General features: G+C 42.5%; 1 protein-coding gene across 3 annotated transcripts in view; it reads right to left on the bottom strand.

Moving 5' to 3' along the window:
* Positions 1–18: 18 nt before the first annotated feature.
* The window catches only part of ahrra (aryl-hydrocarbon receptor repressor a), a 26,127-nt gene continuing 8,478 nt past the window's right edge, over positions 19–17,667 (bottom strand). For 2 of the 3 annotated variants that reach the window (XM_067378182.1, XM_067378183.1), the window contains exons 4-9: positions 7,155–7,249; positions 5,416–5,505; positions 3,511–3,640; positions 3,284–3,417; positions 2,908–3,110; positions 19–2,289 (exon numbers count right to left, since the gene is read on the bottom strand). In XM_067378182.1, coding sequence (XP_067234283.1) covers positions 1,455–2,289; positions 2,908–3,110; positions 3,284–3,417; positions 3,511–3,640; positions 5,416–5,505; positions 7,155–7,249 — 1,487 coding nt within the window. In that variant the 3' untranslated portion in view covers positions 19–1,454. The remainder of the gene's footprint in view (positions 2,290–2,907; positions 3,111–3,283; positions 3,418–3,510; positions 3,641–5,415; positions 5,506–7,154; positions 7,250–17,667) is intronic. The other variant, XM_067378184.1, reaches the window with a different exon arrangement.

Raw genomic sequence — 17,667 nt, 5'->3', positions numbered from 1 at the left:
ATAGCAAAATCCTACAACACAACATATGCATGGTCTTTTTGTCATACAAGATTTTTATTTTTATAAAAGTAATAAATATAACAGGAAGACCCACATTTGATTGTTGCTGCTTTGCAGCTACAAACTTGTGTAAAAGATTATTGTATCTTCTGTTAATATTTATTGTCCATATTGAATGCCAGTGGCAAAACGTCATGTTAAAATCCTTCCTGAAAAAGTGCAAAAGGCCTTTGATATTTGCTATTAAACAATAAATACAAATGAACCTTCCAAAAAACTCTCTCGTGAACACCGGAGCGTTTACAGCCGTGCGTCACAATGACGTCGTGTCTCGGCAGGTTTTCTTTCGCCCTGGTAGTGCAAGTGCATTATTACTACTATCATTACTATCTTTACTTATTGACAAATATATTAAAACAGTAGTTCTATATAAAGTCATAGATGCGAGCCCGAAACTTTAGAGCCGTGCTCTATTAAACGTTTGGCATTATTATCAATGCTGAAGTGAATTTAACAGTAAAATGTTTAAAATGAGCCTAAATAATTGCCATTATTTATATTATTGAATATTTTTAATTACTGATCTGCTTCAACATATTAGATGGGTGTTTTTTCAACGCTTGGCTATTTTATGAGATATAAGAATGTTTCTGTCAAATATGGAGTCTTGTAAGCTGATATCCGAACACTAACTTCAGATTAAATCCTTCAGTTTTTATACTTCAATACTTAATAAACATGCAGATGAAATGCTTTAATAAAACAAGTGTTTGTATAAATATACAAGTCAAACATTGATTGTAATGATGTACTAAACTCTTGAAATGAATCTTCGTCCTCGACATGAATGTGAATCTTGTTAGTAATTTTCTCCTCGTCCATGTTTGATGAACAGAGAGAAATATTAGCCTCATTATATAAAAAGTGCACAGAAGAAAATATAATGAAAGCTCAGTGAACAAACACCGAAACCACGTCCTGAAACTGACAGAACTCAGAAAAATGGTTTTCTTATTTAGTATTATTGTCTTTTTTTCCAGTACAAATATCTAAACCTTCTTGAATCAAGATACAAGCACTAGCCTAGATATTACGTCTTGTTTTCTGACATACTGATCAAAATGAAGCGAGTTTGTGCTCAAAACAAGGACAAATATCTGCCAATGGATTCAGAAAAATAATCTTATTTCAAAGTTTTCTGACCGCATTGACAGATATTTGTTCTTTTGTTCCAAGCATGAACTCCGCCGTTGTCACTTAATTTCTTCTAAGACTTGATATCTTGAGTCATTTTGCTTCTCCAATAAAAGCATCTTGATTTAAGAACGTTTAGATATGTGAACTGGAAAACCAAACGGAAACACTGATGAAGAACATCATTTTTTGCAGTGTGAGGATGATCGTGGGTTTGAAATCAGTTCCAGAAGGGTTGGTGACAGAATGGATGAAGAGCGCTACTGCATGAAGACGTACGGGTTGATCTTGTTTGCCCCGCCGTTCGTCATACAGTTCGTCATCATGTTCCAGTGGGGAGGATCCGCCGGCTCTTGTTTGATGCAGTGAAGGATCCCGTGACCTTTGAACTCATAGCCCGCTTTGTAGTCGTGCTGCACGTACCCTTTGTAGTCGGCAGCATAGGCCTCCACGCAGTGAGAGTTCAGCGAGCCGGAGGCCGCCGCGTCTCTGTTCAGGACGCACTTGAGAGGCCGAGCCGCTCCGCCGTAAGCGTTGTGAAAGTGGCTGCCGTACGCCGTTCCCTTCGGCCGCTGACAGGAGGAAAACTGCTCACCGTAATCGGCCTCTGCTTTCATCTGCGTGCCGTCGTAGCCGCTCGGGTAACGTCCGTAGATGTCGCAGCCGTTCTCCGAGTCCGAGTCCTGCTCCACCTTAATGGGTGGCTCGGGCATCACGTGTGCGTCGTATCCCTCGCCGTGACCTTCGTAACAGAAGTTCTCACTCTTGATGGCGTCTGCGCCGTAGTCGCTCCCGTACGTCTTTGGCACGAACGTGTCGGCCCTGTTATTGTAATATCCAGGCCCCGCTCGATACGGTTTTCCGTAGTGTGCGTATTTCCGGGCAGCGGGCAGCAGGTCGACCCCGTGACCCGTCCGGACGGAGGAGTTTCTCACGGGCCACGCGCCACAGTCCATGCTCATGAACTTCTGGCCGCTCGACGCAGACTTGCAGAAGTTCAAAGGCTCGTCCGGACCGTAGTGAGCGTCGCTCTTGTACTTGACGTTGTCTTTGGAGAGGATCATGTGTGACCGTCTGAGAGGATCGTCTCTGTCACTGCCGGAGACAAACACACACAGACAGAACGGATGAATCAGCACTAACCATAACCTCAGTCAGTCAGAGAAATGTCCGACTATCTGCGAGCGATCTGAAGACACAGAGGAACAAATAAAGATGCAATTCTACGTGAATAGCTGAAAACAAACAAACCTAAAGCTCCTGAACCCTAAAATGTCGATGTGGGCAGACCTGAAAACATCCTGCTATTCTATGAGTGCCCAAGATCAAGATCCCTCAGTCACATTCAGTCCGTCTAAACTCCATCATTCCTGCCTTTGGTCCCAAACATTTGGTGGTTATGTTTTCTAAATTATAGGCAATCTCATGAAGGGCAAGTGTTTCTTACAAAGTCTAAGTCAGTTCGAATCAGCTTGAACAGGAAAATCACACTGTTAGTGATGTGATATTCATGAGACTAATTCAGTTTCAGTTGTAAAGCAGCTCTACAGAAGACAATAGAGTCATTAGTTCCAGTGAAAACCCCAATCCTGCTGATCTGAATAAAGGTATTAAGAAGGGTGTTAATTTCCAAGCATTAGCGTCACTAACAGTAACAGTGAGCGTTTTTCCAACCGCGAGGAAGCATGCGCCACGGGCGGGAAAGAACCTTACTTGTGATCTAATGAGGTGAGAACGGCAGGATTCTTGTGTTTGCCCTTCATCATGCTGCTCTTCATCTTCATCTCAGCGATGGAGGGCAGCAGGAGCGGCACGGCCACGCAGAACAGCGCCAGCTGAGGAGGAAGAGCCGCTCCGGACGCCGTCTTCTTCCTCTGACCGTGAAGGAACTTCAGTCGGCCCTGGAACTGCATCGTCTGGAAGCACAATGAATCAACCCTGTTTATGTGCCGCAAACACAAAATGTTTTTTATCCTCATTTAAGGATCAATCTCATGGAAAACAATCTATTCTGTTCAGTCAAGGGTTATGATCAGGTGTGAGTCACACAGACTCGTTTATCTGTGGCCTACAGACCGAAAGCTCTCACCAGAAATCCAGACGTGCTGTCCAGTAAGCAGCGAACGCGCAGGATGAAACAGCGGTTCAGGAAGCAGGAGAACTCTGGAGGAATGCCGCCCGACTCCTCGGACTGAAACAAAGTGCTGACCACAAAATCTTCACCTAGAAGACAGACAGGAGCGCTCAAGCATTAGCACTACAAGCTTGAGTCTGTGTCCAGTGATTTATATGTGCCTGTGACGCGTGTCCTCGCACCCGAGCCGCTGGGTAACTGCTGCTCCGAGCTTTGGGCCGAGGGGTTCATGGCCCAGTGCAGCTGCCGTCTGAACTCCTGCCGGTCGTCCACGTGAATGTAATCAAACACGTTCTGATGCATCACATCTGTCTGAGGAGAGAAAGAGACGGCGTGAACGAGCGGATTAATGATGAGCGTTTCACCTGTTCACACTTACAAATAATCAGATACAGTAAAAGTGTGTGTATTTGTCATGCTGCCCTTGGAGAGGATATGAGCTCGGTACTTTAGCCCGAACCCTGGCTGTGATAGGTGTTTTCAACCACATAAAGTTTATTTTAAAGTGCCCTAGAATTGAAAATTGAATTTACCTCGGCATAGTTGAATAACGAGTTCAGTACATGGAAATGACATACAGTGAGTCTCAAACTCCATTGTTTCCTCCTTCTTATATAAATCTCATTTGATTAAAAGACCTCTGAAGAACAGGCGAATCTCAACATAACACCGACTGTTACGTAACAGTCAGGATCATTAATATGTATGACCCCAATATTTGCATATGCCAGCTCATGTTCAAGGCATTACACAAGGGCAGCCAGTATTAACATCTGGATCTGTGCACAGCTGAATCATCAGACTAGGTAAGCAAGCAAGAACAACAGCGAAAAATGGCAGATGGAGCAATAATAACTGACATGATCCATGATATCATGATATTTGTAAATTGTCTTTCTAAATGTTTCGTTAGCATGTTGCTAATGTACTGTTAAATGTGGTTAAAGTTACCATCGTTTCTTACTGTATTCACGGAGACAAGAGCCGTCGCTATTTTCATTATTAAACACTTGCAGTCTGTATAATTCATAAACACAACTTAATTCTTTATAAATCTCTCCAACAGTGTGTAATGTTAGCTTTAGCCACGGAGCGCTATCAAACTCATTCAGAATCAAATATAAACATCCAAATAAATACTATACTCACATGATCCGACGCATACATGCAGCATACATGACGAACACTTTGTAAAGATCCATTTGAGGGTTATATTAGCCGTGTGAACTTTGTTTATGCTGTTAAAGGCAAGCGCAAGCTCTGCGGGTGGAGAGAATGAGCATTTAAAGGGGCCGCAGCCTGAATCGGTGCATTTCTAATGATGCCCCAAAATAGGCAGATAAAAAAAATTAATAAAAAAAATCTATGGGGTATTTTGAGCTGAAACTTCACAGACACATTCAGGAGACACCTTAGACTTGAAAGAACGTTCGATGGCACCTTTAAATCAAGCTGATGCTTTACACAATAATGATTTTTGGGGTCATCTTTATCTTCATCTTTTGGGGATAATTTTTTCAGCCAAATTTGATGCACGATAAATTTGCGATTAATTAGGTTAATTAATTGGCACATCATGTTATTAATTAGATAACATAAAAAATGTAATTGCTTCCCAGCCCTAATATATATACACATATTGGTACATTCTATGTAAATGCTGGCCGTTCTCAGTGGAATCTGTAGCTTTATTGTGGTCAGACGGCTCAGATTCCTGGATAACCGCGCGGTCATGACGTGTTAAACACCGTGTGACTGCCGAACGCACCAGATCCCAGCCTTCCCAAAATAAGCCTGCATGCTTAATTCTTCCTCTTCTCTTCTTTTGTCAGAAATGACAGATTCTTTCTATAATAGTGAACCTTGCCCCATACTTTCCATACGACAGGCACACAAAGCTCTCTGAACATTTGCCTTGTAAAGCAGTTCCGTACGGCTGACCGCGTGAGATCCGCCGCTGAAAGAAGAAAATAACCCGGAGTTTCTGCGACTGAATTCACTGTTCTTCAGAGGATTTGACAAATCTTGATGTCAGATACCGATCACGTCTGTCATGTGATGTGTGTGAAGTTCTGCTGGGATCTCACCTGGTGGAAGCCCAGGTAGTCGACGATGGTGGAGGACGCGTAGAAGACCATCCCCTCACTGCTGACCACCAGCGCAAAACCTGCTAGAGACTGAAACACAACAGACTCGTCACTGTCTGACCTTCAGCAGCACACACACACACACACACACACACACTGATCTGAGTCAGCAGGACTTAAGATTTTCTTGATGAGCCTCAGAAAATCTTTGTTTGAACACTCATCTAAGCAGCTGTTTGCTTGTTCATTTATTCATTCATTCATTTATTTGTTCATCCAGTGAGTGTGTAAAGGTGATTTCTGATTCAGTATGATGGTTTCGTCTCTGAGCTTCACGATCTTCATGAAGACGAGCTCGAGGAAAACAGCACCTGCTGCTCGGATCATGAAACTCTCTCTCTGTTTCTATTGACATCCTGATGGCTTTTCCTCCTTTCTCACACTGTCACAAAGACTTCAAAGGCATTTCAAAAAGGTCACGAAAGAAACCCATTCAGAGTATTTCCACGGAAACTCTGGAATATTCCTCTCCTCTGGGACTGAGTTGGGAAGATGAAGGCTGTGATTCCTCAAGTCACGCAACACATTGTCTCTCATTCTGTGTTTAACATGTCAACAGTGCAAAACTAGTCAATCAGCGTGACTATACTAGTTATCCAGTATGAATGACATAGTTACTGTCGGCATGAGTGCACATTTACACACTCACACACTCACACACACACACACACACACACACACACACACACACACACACACACACACACACACACACACACACACACACACACACACACACACACTCACACACACACTCACACACACTCACACACACACACACACACACACACACACACACTCACACACACTCACACACACTCACACACACTCACACACACACTCACACACACACACACACACACACACACACACACACACACACACACACACACACACACACACACACACTCACACACACTCACACACACTCACACACACACACACACACACACACACACACACACACACACACACACACACACACACACACACACACACACACACACACACACACACACACTCACACACACTCACACACACTCACACACACTCACACACACTCACACACACTCACACACACACACACACACACACACACACACACACTCACACACACTCACACACACACTCACACACACACACACACACACACACACTCACACACACACACACACACACACACACACACACACACACACTCACACACACACACACACTCACACACACACACACACACACACACACACACACACACACACACACACACACACACACACACACACACACACACACTCACACACACACACACACACACTCACACACACTCACACACACACACACACACACACACACACACACACACACACACACACACACACACTCACACACACACACACACACACACACACACACTCACACACACACACACACACTCACACACACACACACACACACTCACACACACTCACACACACACTCACACACACACACACTCACACACACACTCACACACACACACACACACACACACACACACACACACTCACACACACTCACACACACTCACACACACTCACACACACACACTCACACACACACACACACACACACACACACACACACACACACACACACACACACACACACACACACACACTCACACACACTCACACACACACCTCTAGCAGCAGCTGGCTCTCAGGGACGCATGTGTCCGTCGTGTTGCGCTCCTTCCCGCTCGCGTGTTTCTCACGAGGGTTTTCCTGAGCAGCTGCTGGAACAGGAAAGAATACAGTGAAATATTTCATACATTTATTTATATTGCATTTGATTTCTTATAGTGACTGGCATGAATTTTCCATTGTGTAAACAGTGAACAGTTCTGTTCCTCTTTTTGTCAACAACAGTATTCTAATGGTAGTGTAAGAGAAAAGCTCATCGTGTTTGGAATCGTTATTTCAAGCGTCTTCATGTTCTTGACTGTAATCATCGCAGGCTTCAGAAGTGTCACGTTCAGCTCTAGAAAACATTCACACACTCTGAGATCAAGCTTCTCAAGCATACAGAAGTGAAGGAGAAACTCTCACAGTAGTTTGACACAGTCAGAACGCTTCATGTGCGTCTCGACCCTTCAGTGAGTTCAAACCAAGTCATTTTCTCTTTCTTTGGCTTCTCTGTGGGATTATTCATGATCAGTTCGAGTGAACAGCAGCTTCTGTGAGTGAACACAGACTGACACACGCTGAGCCCCGCCCACTAACCTCTCTGACCAACCAGCACAGGAAACACACACACACACACAGAGAGAGAGAGAGAGGGAGAGAGGCGCTGGGCGAGCGAGGTGCTGCTGTCACGCGATCCAGTCTTCTGTCAGTCTGCAGCGTGTCTGACAGACGGCTGGCGTGCGTCCAAGCCCTTGCGTGCAAACGGAGGAAGCCACATTAGCCTATAAAGACTTTCAGAAGAACAACAGCTGTTAAATATTGATGACTGCTGGCAGGCTGTGAATGCTCGCCGCAGAAGGTTAAGCCTCCATGTTACGGAGCCTAACGGTTCATTATATGTGCCATTGTTTGTCTCTATCTGCTGCTGGTCATGTGACATCAAAGACATCAGTTTGTTGTTCACATTTATTCTAATTGTCTAACCTTCTGCTTGGGGAACTAAAAAATGTGTCTCTGTCAGAAATGTTATATGCTACTGAGAGGAAGAAACGCGTTAAACTGCACTGAAGGATTCTCACAAAAGGAATGAACTTTCTGATCCCATAAAGGGGTTTAAAACAAGCACATATTTAAGCACCCAGATCTCCATGACATCTGACCTGCAGACACAGGATAACATTTATGAGACACCCGGAAGATAAAACACTTTCAATATGACAGCGAGCATAACTGAAGCTTTACATGCAAATAATCATAGTTTCAAAAATAACTGCTCCGCTCACACAACTGAAGATCATTTTAATAATCTGTCAGTTAGTTCTTCAATTAACTGGAATAATTAATGTGTGTGTGTGTGTGTGTGTGTGTGTGTGTGTGTGTGTTTTCATGATTTATGAGGACACAAATGTGTTCAATGACATGGGTATTACACTGGTATTATGATGTAAACATGAAATATGAGGACATTTCATGAGTCCTCATATTTAAAATAGCTTTAAAAACACACTAAACAATGTTTTATTAAAAATGTAAAAATGCAGAATGTTTCCTGTGAGGGTTAGTGTTAGTGTAGGGGAGAGAATGTACAGTATAAAAACCATTACGCCTATGGAGAGTCCTCACTGAGATATAAAAACAAACCTGTGTGTGTGTGTGTGTGTGTGTGTGTAAGACAAGCTACTGCATTTGGGTCAATGAAATGATGGGTCTTTTTTCTGTCCAAATGCCAATACAGCCATTTCATTTGTGATTAAAACATCTTAAAATGTAATAAATGGATATATTTTTTATTCTGGCATGATTTTATAACATCATATATCAACATAGTGCAAAATGATATTAAAATTATGTGTAGAAGTCGTTGCTTTGTTATGAGAAAGAATGAATTTCATTGATGTCATTCGGAGTAACCGATATAAAGGGACCATTTTGGATCAAGTCATGCGGTCAATATCATGTGACAGGATGTGACATCATTCAGACACCTGCAAAGGACCACATGGTCATGAAGCAAAGTAACTAACTCTCTCTTAACTATTTGATAAATTCATAAATTCATGTTTTCACTTGATCATACGCATGTTCCGAAACATCAGGTCATTCGGTGCAACCGCTATAAAACATGGAAAATGTTGCAATATTTTAAAAACTATAAATATATAATGTTTGATTGTTAGTTCGCTAGCTAGCTAGATATCAGCCTGTTAGCATTGTTTGAAAATATCATCATTTGGTGTAACCAAAAGGGTCATTACTTTTTGGTGACAAATTTCGTCCAACTTGTCAAAAGCAGTGTTAACTAATTATAAAAACCACATAATCTCATTATTAACACTTAATAAAACTTCAAAATTAATTATATCTCTATTATGTTTTTTTTTACACTTTTAAAAACCTTATTCATCAATGACACATTTACACAAGTACACTAAATGTCTTAAACACTTGTGCATGTCTTTATTGCACTTTCTCTCGATCTCTGCTAACTTGACTGAAATCTCCTTCAGATTAGTTCATATTTAGCTTCATAAAGTCATACCACATGCAAACTCTCTGGAATGTGGAAGTAGTTTTGGTTATTTTTGTCTATAATCTATAAGACACCAGCTTGAACTTCCAGTTTATGAGTTAAAGAGACAGTCTGCAATATTCTTAGGCCATTGAGGCTCATAATCAGTGAGCGCTAATATTCCTCCACAATAATGGACGTCAAACACTCATTGTGTCCTAGAACAGCTGCCCTTCACGTTTGACAAAATAAACATTTTCAGATTTGTTTTGAAATAATTACAACCCGAACGTATGTGTGAGATTGTCCTAACGGCAGAAATGGATATGTTTTGGATGGAGTCCAGCGGGTCAAAGTCACCCAACACCAGAAACAGCCATCATGAATTAGCCAAACTGATACGGATCAGTGACATCACTTGATCCCAGCAAATTAGCGGATATTCCAGCCTCTGCCGCTGGATTAATTACTGCCTCATCAGCCACCGTTGATCTGTTCTCAGCACGTTCGTTTAATGGTTAATGTCATTGAAACCCAACTACACAACATCTCATGTCCTCTCATTTGCACTCTTTACAGATTAAAAACATGAATACGGAATCCCACACGGGACATTCACATGTGTTTATCTCACAGCGCTCATTAAAACTCTAAAGGTGGCGTGTGCTCTCGTTCTCCAGCGCCCACAAACACCACAAACAATTATCACTGCCACACAATGAATTTGCTCTGGCTTCCTGGGTAAATAAACGGTTGGCTTGCAGAGAGGCGTGTGGTTCATCATGTCTGGATCCGGCCTGCGAGAACACGTCAGACGAGCCTGTTTAAATACTGCTGATCCTACACGCGTCTCTTGACAGGGCGTCCAGCATCAGAGCATGTTCATTTCATCTTCTTACATGGATGTTTAAAGGGCCGGTTGATTATGATGTGACTGTTTTAACTTTAAATGTTGCTGTTTGATCATAAACAACATCTGCAGAGTTACGACGCTCAAAGTTCAATGCAAAGAGAGATATTTTCTTTTACAGAAATCACTTTTTAAGGCTGGTAGGGACGACAACGAGCTTCTTCCTGGGTTAGGACATCACAAACCCTAAAATTTGCATAAACCCCGCCCCCGAGAACACACAACAAAGGGGGCGGGGCCATGTTGGGCTGCTTTAGAGAAGAGGAAGAGTTGTTGTAGTCGAGTGTTGATGTCATGCCGTCATTTTACGCCGGACTGCTTCACAAACGAGGGTCAATTCAACACAAAAGATGAACATGACGGCACATGCTAGTGGATGAGTTGAATCAACTCCACAGCAACTACATCAATTTATCCACTAACCATTCAGAAACGTCTAAAAGTTGTAACTTCTTCCTGAGTCTCTCCATCAGTGTCGACTCCGGTTTGAACAATGTAAGGATGAACACTTTCCTCATTTTGGCTGCGTGAGATTCTCCAGCTTTGTTGTTGTTGAGCTGTTAAAGCTCCGCCCTCTTCTGGAAAGCGGAGCTCATTTGCATTTAAAGGGACACACACAAAAACGGCGTGTTTTTGACAAGCTATAATAAATGATATTACATCTTGTGAAAGAGGCATTATAGGTCCACTTTAAGAATTGAAAAGCAGCACACTGCATCAGTTAGGGTTAAAAGACAGAACATACCAGAAACATTTTAATCACTGGAATAATGATCCAGTTCTAGAAGTATGTGAAGTATTTGCTTTTTTAAATCCAAACGGGGATAGTTTTTTGTCCAGGTGAGTGTTGGAATGTGTATAACTGTGGTTTGGCACGCAACACGTGACCCCGTCGCCTCCAACATCACCCGCACAACAGCTTTTCTGCTGTTTTCCCGTTTGATTTACGACTCCAGAGCAAGACTTTCACTCAATTATCTCCTGAAGGGTTACTGACTCTTTCTCTAACTGTGTTACTGGAGAGTGACTATACAGCAACCAAACACATCGGAAAGTATGATACATTCAAAACAAGGAACATCATCACTAAATGTTTTTCATCTACAAAATGAAGGATATGAGAAAATGGCCTGAAATGACATGAATGGAGCTGAGAGCGTCTGCAGGCTGTCTGTGTGTGCGCAGGGAAGACAGTTGTCCAGGATTCCCAGAGTAAACCCCAGTCCTGGACAGATTCCCAGGCATTGCGTGCACAAGGGCGGATCCTGCTGCTGCCCATCGACATGCAAATGTGTCCAATAGAAGCCGCAAACCCCTTCAGTCCTACACAGCTGAGAGCCAGAGGTTCATACTGAAGCTGATCTCAGTGACCCTCAGCAGCTCAACAGTCTCATTCATTAAATCATCTCTTTCCCATCTGACTCAGTGTCGCTCATACGTAGAGATACGGATGATTTGGGTTCAGGTTCGTTGTGTTCTGCCTCACAATAATCTCAATACAGCTGTGGGTTAGGGTCATTTAGCGTCCGCAGCATGTTAGTCCACCAGAGGGGGGAATATATGCACTGTATTAGCTTATATATTCATTATATTTACTTTACCTGTTAGTAATGTCTGAATATGTTTAAATAAATATGTCACAAAAACAAGTTATGACAGAAACTGTGCAAATGATTATATTTAGAAAATGAATTGGAGTAATAATTTTATAAGTGCAAAACGTGCCTTATGTGCAATTTACATGTTTTTTTTTTTTTTTTGTATTTTAATTTGAGTGTTGTTATATCTAAAAATAAAGAGCAACTGAATGTAATAGTGTGGGCTCTGTTGTTAATGTTAAGCTTTAATATTATAGTAATGTGTAAGTAAGGCTCCCTGTATATAGTTTACAGCATTAGCTGACATATATTTTGTTATCCTAAAGAACATGTTAATTATAATTGAATTTATTTAAATAGAGAGACACAATTTGTTCAGTAAACCACTGTTTCGCGAGTTCGTTTCCTCATAAAATCTTTAAGCTAATAAGGTTAAGCGTGTTTGGCTTGCTGTCCACTTTGGAGAGGCTCGTGGAAGCAGCTTCGACTCGAGCTTGGATATACCCCCCAGGGACTACTGTTGCCTGGAAGAGGAGTACGATAGATGAGATGCTTAATTTATGTGGTGGAGTTGGGGAGGTGGAGGGATATCGAAACACCTGATGCCGGAGCAGGGTGAGTAGCTGCTTATATGCTCTGGATGTAATTGAAAGATTAGGGTTCCCTCCTCTTGAGAGTGAGTTTCACTGGTTGAAAGATTAGATGGGTTCACTCCTCCCGAAATTACGTTGTGAACTTCACTTAATAAAAAGGAAGGAAAAAAGCGAACCGTCTGTACCGATCCGTCATGTCTGTGTACCGTTACACCCTAATACATATACAATATGTCAATTCAATCATATTTATTAAATTGCCTGTTCATACTGTTAATGCATTTCCACTTAAGATCCACGATAAGATAAGAAAAGATTATCTTATTCCTAAATGACAGTCGTTCGTCTCTGTCTATTAAAGCTTTGAGAAGTGCGATCACAGTGATTCACAGAGAGAGCAGGTGTTATGAACAGGTATGAAACAGCTTCACAACAGGCTTTTCATGAACATGCTATGGTACAATAATTCAAATGATCACAGAAGTACTGGCATGAGAGTTTATAGTTCAGATATAAACACTGATGTCCACTGTAGCGAAATAGAAATGTGTGTGTGTGTGTGTGTGCGTGTGTGTGTGCGTGTGTGTGAACACACTTGGCAATAAAAGCTCATTCTGATTTAAGTTTTCTCTTCAGTCAGTCATGAAACACTCGATACTTTCTCAGCCTGTGATGAAAAGCAGCTGTGAAAACATCAGTGTACGAACAGCCTGTTTTTCCCTTTAACTGTCATCTCTGTCACACTGATGTGTGTTATTCATTATTGATTTAACTAAACTCCTGTACTTCACTGAAAACACTGACTGAATCTGTTTTTGTCTCAGATTGATGGACTTGTTCTGTTTCCAGATGCTGGAGAGCCGAAATCTGCAGCGCGGCTCAGAAGAAACTCCTAAATACGTTGAATTATAAACTGCCGCTGAGGAATGCAGCTGGAACATGTGGCTCCACGCAAAACAAACCGTGGCACGCAAGCCTCCGAAGGACCGGCCCGACTGCGCTCACCACTACTTCAGTGTTTTCCTGCTTTGATTCAGCACGATATGTGAGACTCAAAATCCTTCACACGTTCAACCAAAATCCATTTCTCATCCTAAACTGTGTTTTGTTTTGAGGCCTCAGCCGACTCTGCTGCCACAGTGCGTTCATGTTAGTCTTTTACTAACCGTTGGGCGTTTGCCCTCAGACTCAAACCAACCACTAACCCTGTAATATGCAGATAAAGCAATATTCATCTATATATCTATATTCATAGACCTCCATCCTACTCATAATGTGCCCTAACTCTGACTCTAACATCACACTAACATCATCACTAACCTCACTCACACACATCTGCTGAAAACCCTAACTTGTGAGATCCTGATCACGAGTGTCTCCTTTCACGATATTAGTGAAGACATTTATGAATGGAGACTCACACACACACACACACACACACTCACACACACACACACACACACACTCACACACTCACACACACACACACACACACACACACACACATGTTTGTTTTTGTGAAATGTGGGGACATTCCATAGACATAATGGTTTTTATACTGTACAAACCGTATTTTCTATCCCCCTACACTGCCCCTACCCCTAAACCTAACCCTCACAGGAAACTGTGCACACTTTTACTTTCTCACAAAAACTCATTCTGTGTGATTTATAAGCCTTTTGAAAAGTGGGGACATGCTGAATGTCCTCATATTTCACCTCTTTTTGTAATACCCATGTCATACCCATGTCATTATACACATTTGTGTCCTGATATTTCACAAAAACAAGTACACTCACACACACACACTCTCACACACACACACACACACACACTCAAACACACACACACACACTCACACACACTCACACACACACACACACACACACACACACACACTCACACACACACACACACTCACACACACTCACACACACACACACACACACACACGCACACACACACTCACACACACTCACACACACGCACACACACACTCACACACACACACACACACACACACACACACACACACACACACACACACACACACACGCACACACACACAGTGAGGAAGTGCTCTGCTGGTTTGTGCAGTGCTGGTCTCGTCTGTTGAGCAGATCGTTTTCATAAGCTCTTCTCTGAGGTCAGCGCTTCGTCTGCTGCAGTCACGCAATCCCCCCCACCAGCACACGCTACACGCTACAGCTCTTAAAGAGACAGCGCAGTCATGTAACACTGACAGACTTCATCAGCTGCATTCCTACAGCGCTTTATACAGCACAGATGGCTTCAGAGCAGCTGCACAGCAACATACAGGAAAATAACAGAATCAATGATGCACACTTCATCAAATATAAGAAACTCTGATTCAGCTGTAAACAAGTTCAGTTCAGTTTCTCATCTGATCAATGATGCTGCACCGAGAAGATCTGCACGCGTTTAAATGTTTGTGATGAGTGTGTGTCTGGAAACCAAACAGACTTCCGTAGTATTATTTCTTTCCATACTATGGAAGTCAATGGAGTCCATCAACTGTTCGGTTACCAACATTCTTCAAAATATCTTCTTTTGTGTTCGGCAGAAGAAAGAAACTCATAAAGGTTTGTAACAACCTGAGGATGAGTAAATAATGAAAGAGTGAACTATCACTTTAATTCAAAGCCAGTGATTCAACAGACCAGCGTTCATCTGACTCAAAAACACTCATCTCAGCACTGAACTAGAGTCAGTTTGGCTTCAAACATTATCATGACTAACAAACCTCTGAATCACCCAACAAAACAACAGAGAGAATTTGACTTCTTTCTCCCGTGTCCGTCACTGATGTCAGTCTCCTGTTAGCCAGTGTTCGTTATATTGAAGTGAGTTCGGCTCTTATATACGGGGTTAAAGCGCTGAGGACACGAGCAGGTGAAGTTTAGAAACACAAACGCTGAAGAGTCAAACAGCTGCTGCTGGACGGAGGATTACAGATGCTTTTCAAACACTTTTCATGCCGTGACTAAAACAATGTGCAACAGCGTGACTCATTTCCCAAACACACATCTCTGTGTGTGTGTGTGTGTGCGTTTGTTTGGGATGTGAAGGGAAAAGAAAGAGGAGAGATTATTTCCCATGATTTGGGTAACCATTTTTTCCTAAAAAATGCACAAGGTTTCTCTGAGGGTTAGTGTTGACATGATGAGCAAGAATGACCGTGTTTGAGCTGAACGGATCACACACACACACACACACACACACACACACACACACACACACACACACACACACACACACACACACACACACACACACACACACACACACACACACACACACACACACACACACACACACTCACACACACACACACAGGTTTGTTTTTATATCTCAGTGAGGACTCTCCATAGGCGTAATGGTTTTTATACTGTACATTCTCTCCCCTACACTAACACTAACCCTCACAGGAAACATTCTGCATTTTTACATTTTTAATAAAACATTGTTTAGTGTGTTTTTAAAGCTATTTTAAATATGAGGACTCATGAAATGTCCTCATATTTCATGAGTCTGTCGTAATACCAGTGTAATACCCATGTCATTGAACACATTTATGTCCTCAAATCATGAAAACACACACACACACACACACACTCATACAGCAGCTCATATGAAAGATTCAGCCATCAGCTGACGGTGAAGCGTGTCTCTCTCTCACACACACACACACATACACACACTCTCTCTCTCGCGTGTGAAGCTCTGGTGAAGTGAATGAAGTTTCGAGCGTCTGTATGTCCTAATGTGACTGATGAGAGTCACACCGCTGATGTTCTGCTGTAACTAAACGGCTCTTGTCTTACATTATAATGTGTGTGTGTGTTTGTGTGAATGTGTTCAGGACTTGTATGTGTGTGTGTGTGTGTGTGTGTGTGGGGGGGGGGGGGGTGGGGCCTATGATGAAATCAAATCCTTGCTTCATTAGGAGAGAAAATTTTGCAGTCCGCACGCAAAGTGAAAATGATACAATAGAACAGCTGCTGAACACAAACAACCATTAAACCTGATACTCTGAGTGTGTGTGTGTGTGTGTGTGTGTGTGTGTGTGTGTGTGTGTGTGTGTGTGTGTGTGTGTGTGTGTGTGTGTGTGTGTGTGTGTGTGTGTGTGTGTGTGTGTGTGTGTGTGTGTGTGTGTGTGTGTGTGTGTGTGTGTGTGTGTGTGTGTGTGTGTGTGTGTGTGTGTGTGTGTGTGTGTGTGTGTGTGTGTGTGTGTGTGTGTGTGTGTGTGTGTGTGTGTGTGTGTGTGTGTGTGTGTGTGTGTGTGTGTGTGTGTGTGTGTGTGTGTGTGTGTGTGTGTGTGTGTGTGTGTGTGTGTGTGTGTGTGTGTGTGTGTGTGTGTGTGTGTGTGTGTGTGTGTGTGTGTGTGTGTGTGTGTGTGTGTGTGTTTGTGTGTGTGTGTGTGTGTGTGTGTGTGTGTGTGTGTGTGTGTGTGTGTGTGTGTGTGTGTGTGTGTGTGTGTGTGTGTGTGTGTGTGTGTGTGTGTGTGTGTGTGTGTGTGTGTGTGTGTGTGTGTGTGTGTGAGTGTGTGTGTGTGTGTGTGTGAGTGTGTTTGTGTGTGTGTGTGTGTGTGTGTGTGTGTGTGTGTGTGTGTGTGTGTGTGTGTGTGTGTGTGTGTGTGTGTGTGTGTGTGTGTGTGTGTGTGTGTGAGAGGGAGAGAGAGTGTGTGTAAGTGTGTGAAATCTGAAAATGAAAAAAATATATAAAAATAAAACTAATTCAAAATATTAGTAAAGAATATGATCTCAATTATACTAAAATAACACTGAATAAAATTAGCATAAATGAATGCACACACTCACTCACTCACTCTCACACACACACACACACACACACACACACACACACACACACACACACACACACACACACACACACA

This window comes from Chanodichthys erythropterus, chromosome 23 (genome assembly GCF_024489055.1).
Source record: "Chanodichthys erythropterus isolate Z2021 chromosome 23, ASM2448905v1, whole genome shotgun sequence".
Lineage (NCBI taxonomy): Eukaryota > Metazoa > Chordata > Actinopteri > Cypriniformes > Xenocyprididae > Chanodichthys > Chanodichthys erythropterus.
The sequence above is the reverse complement of the archived record's forward strand: the minus strand, read 5'-3'. Positions and strand labels throughout refer to the sequence as shown.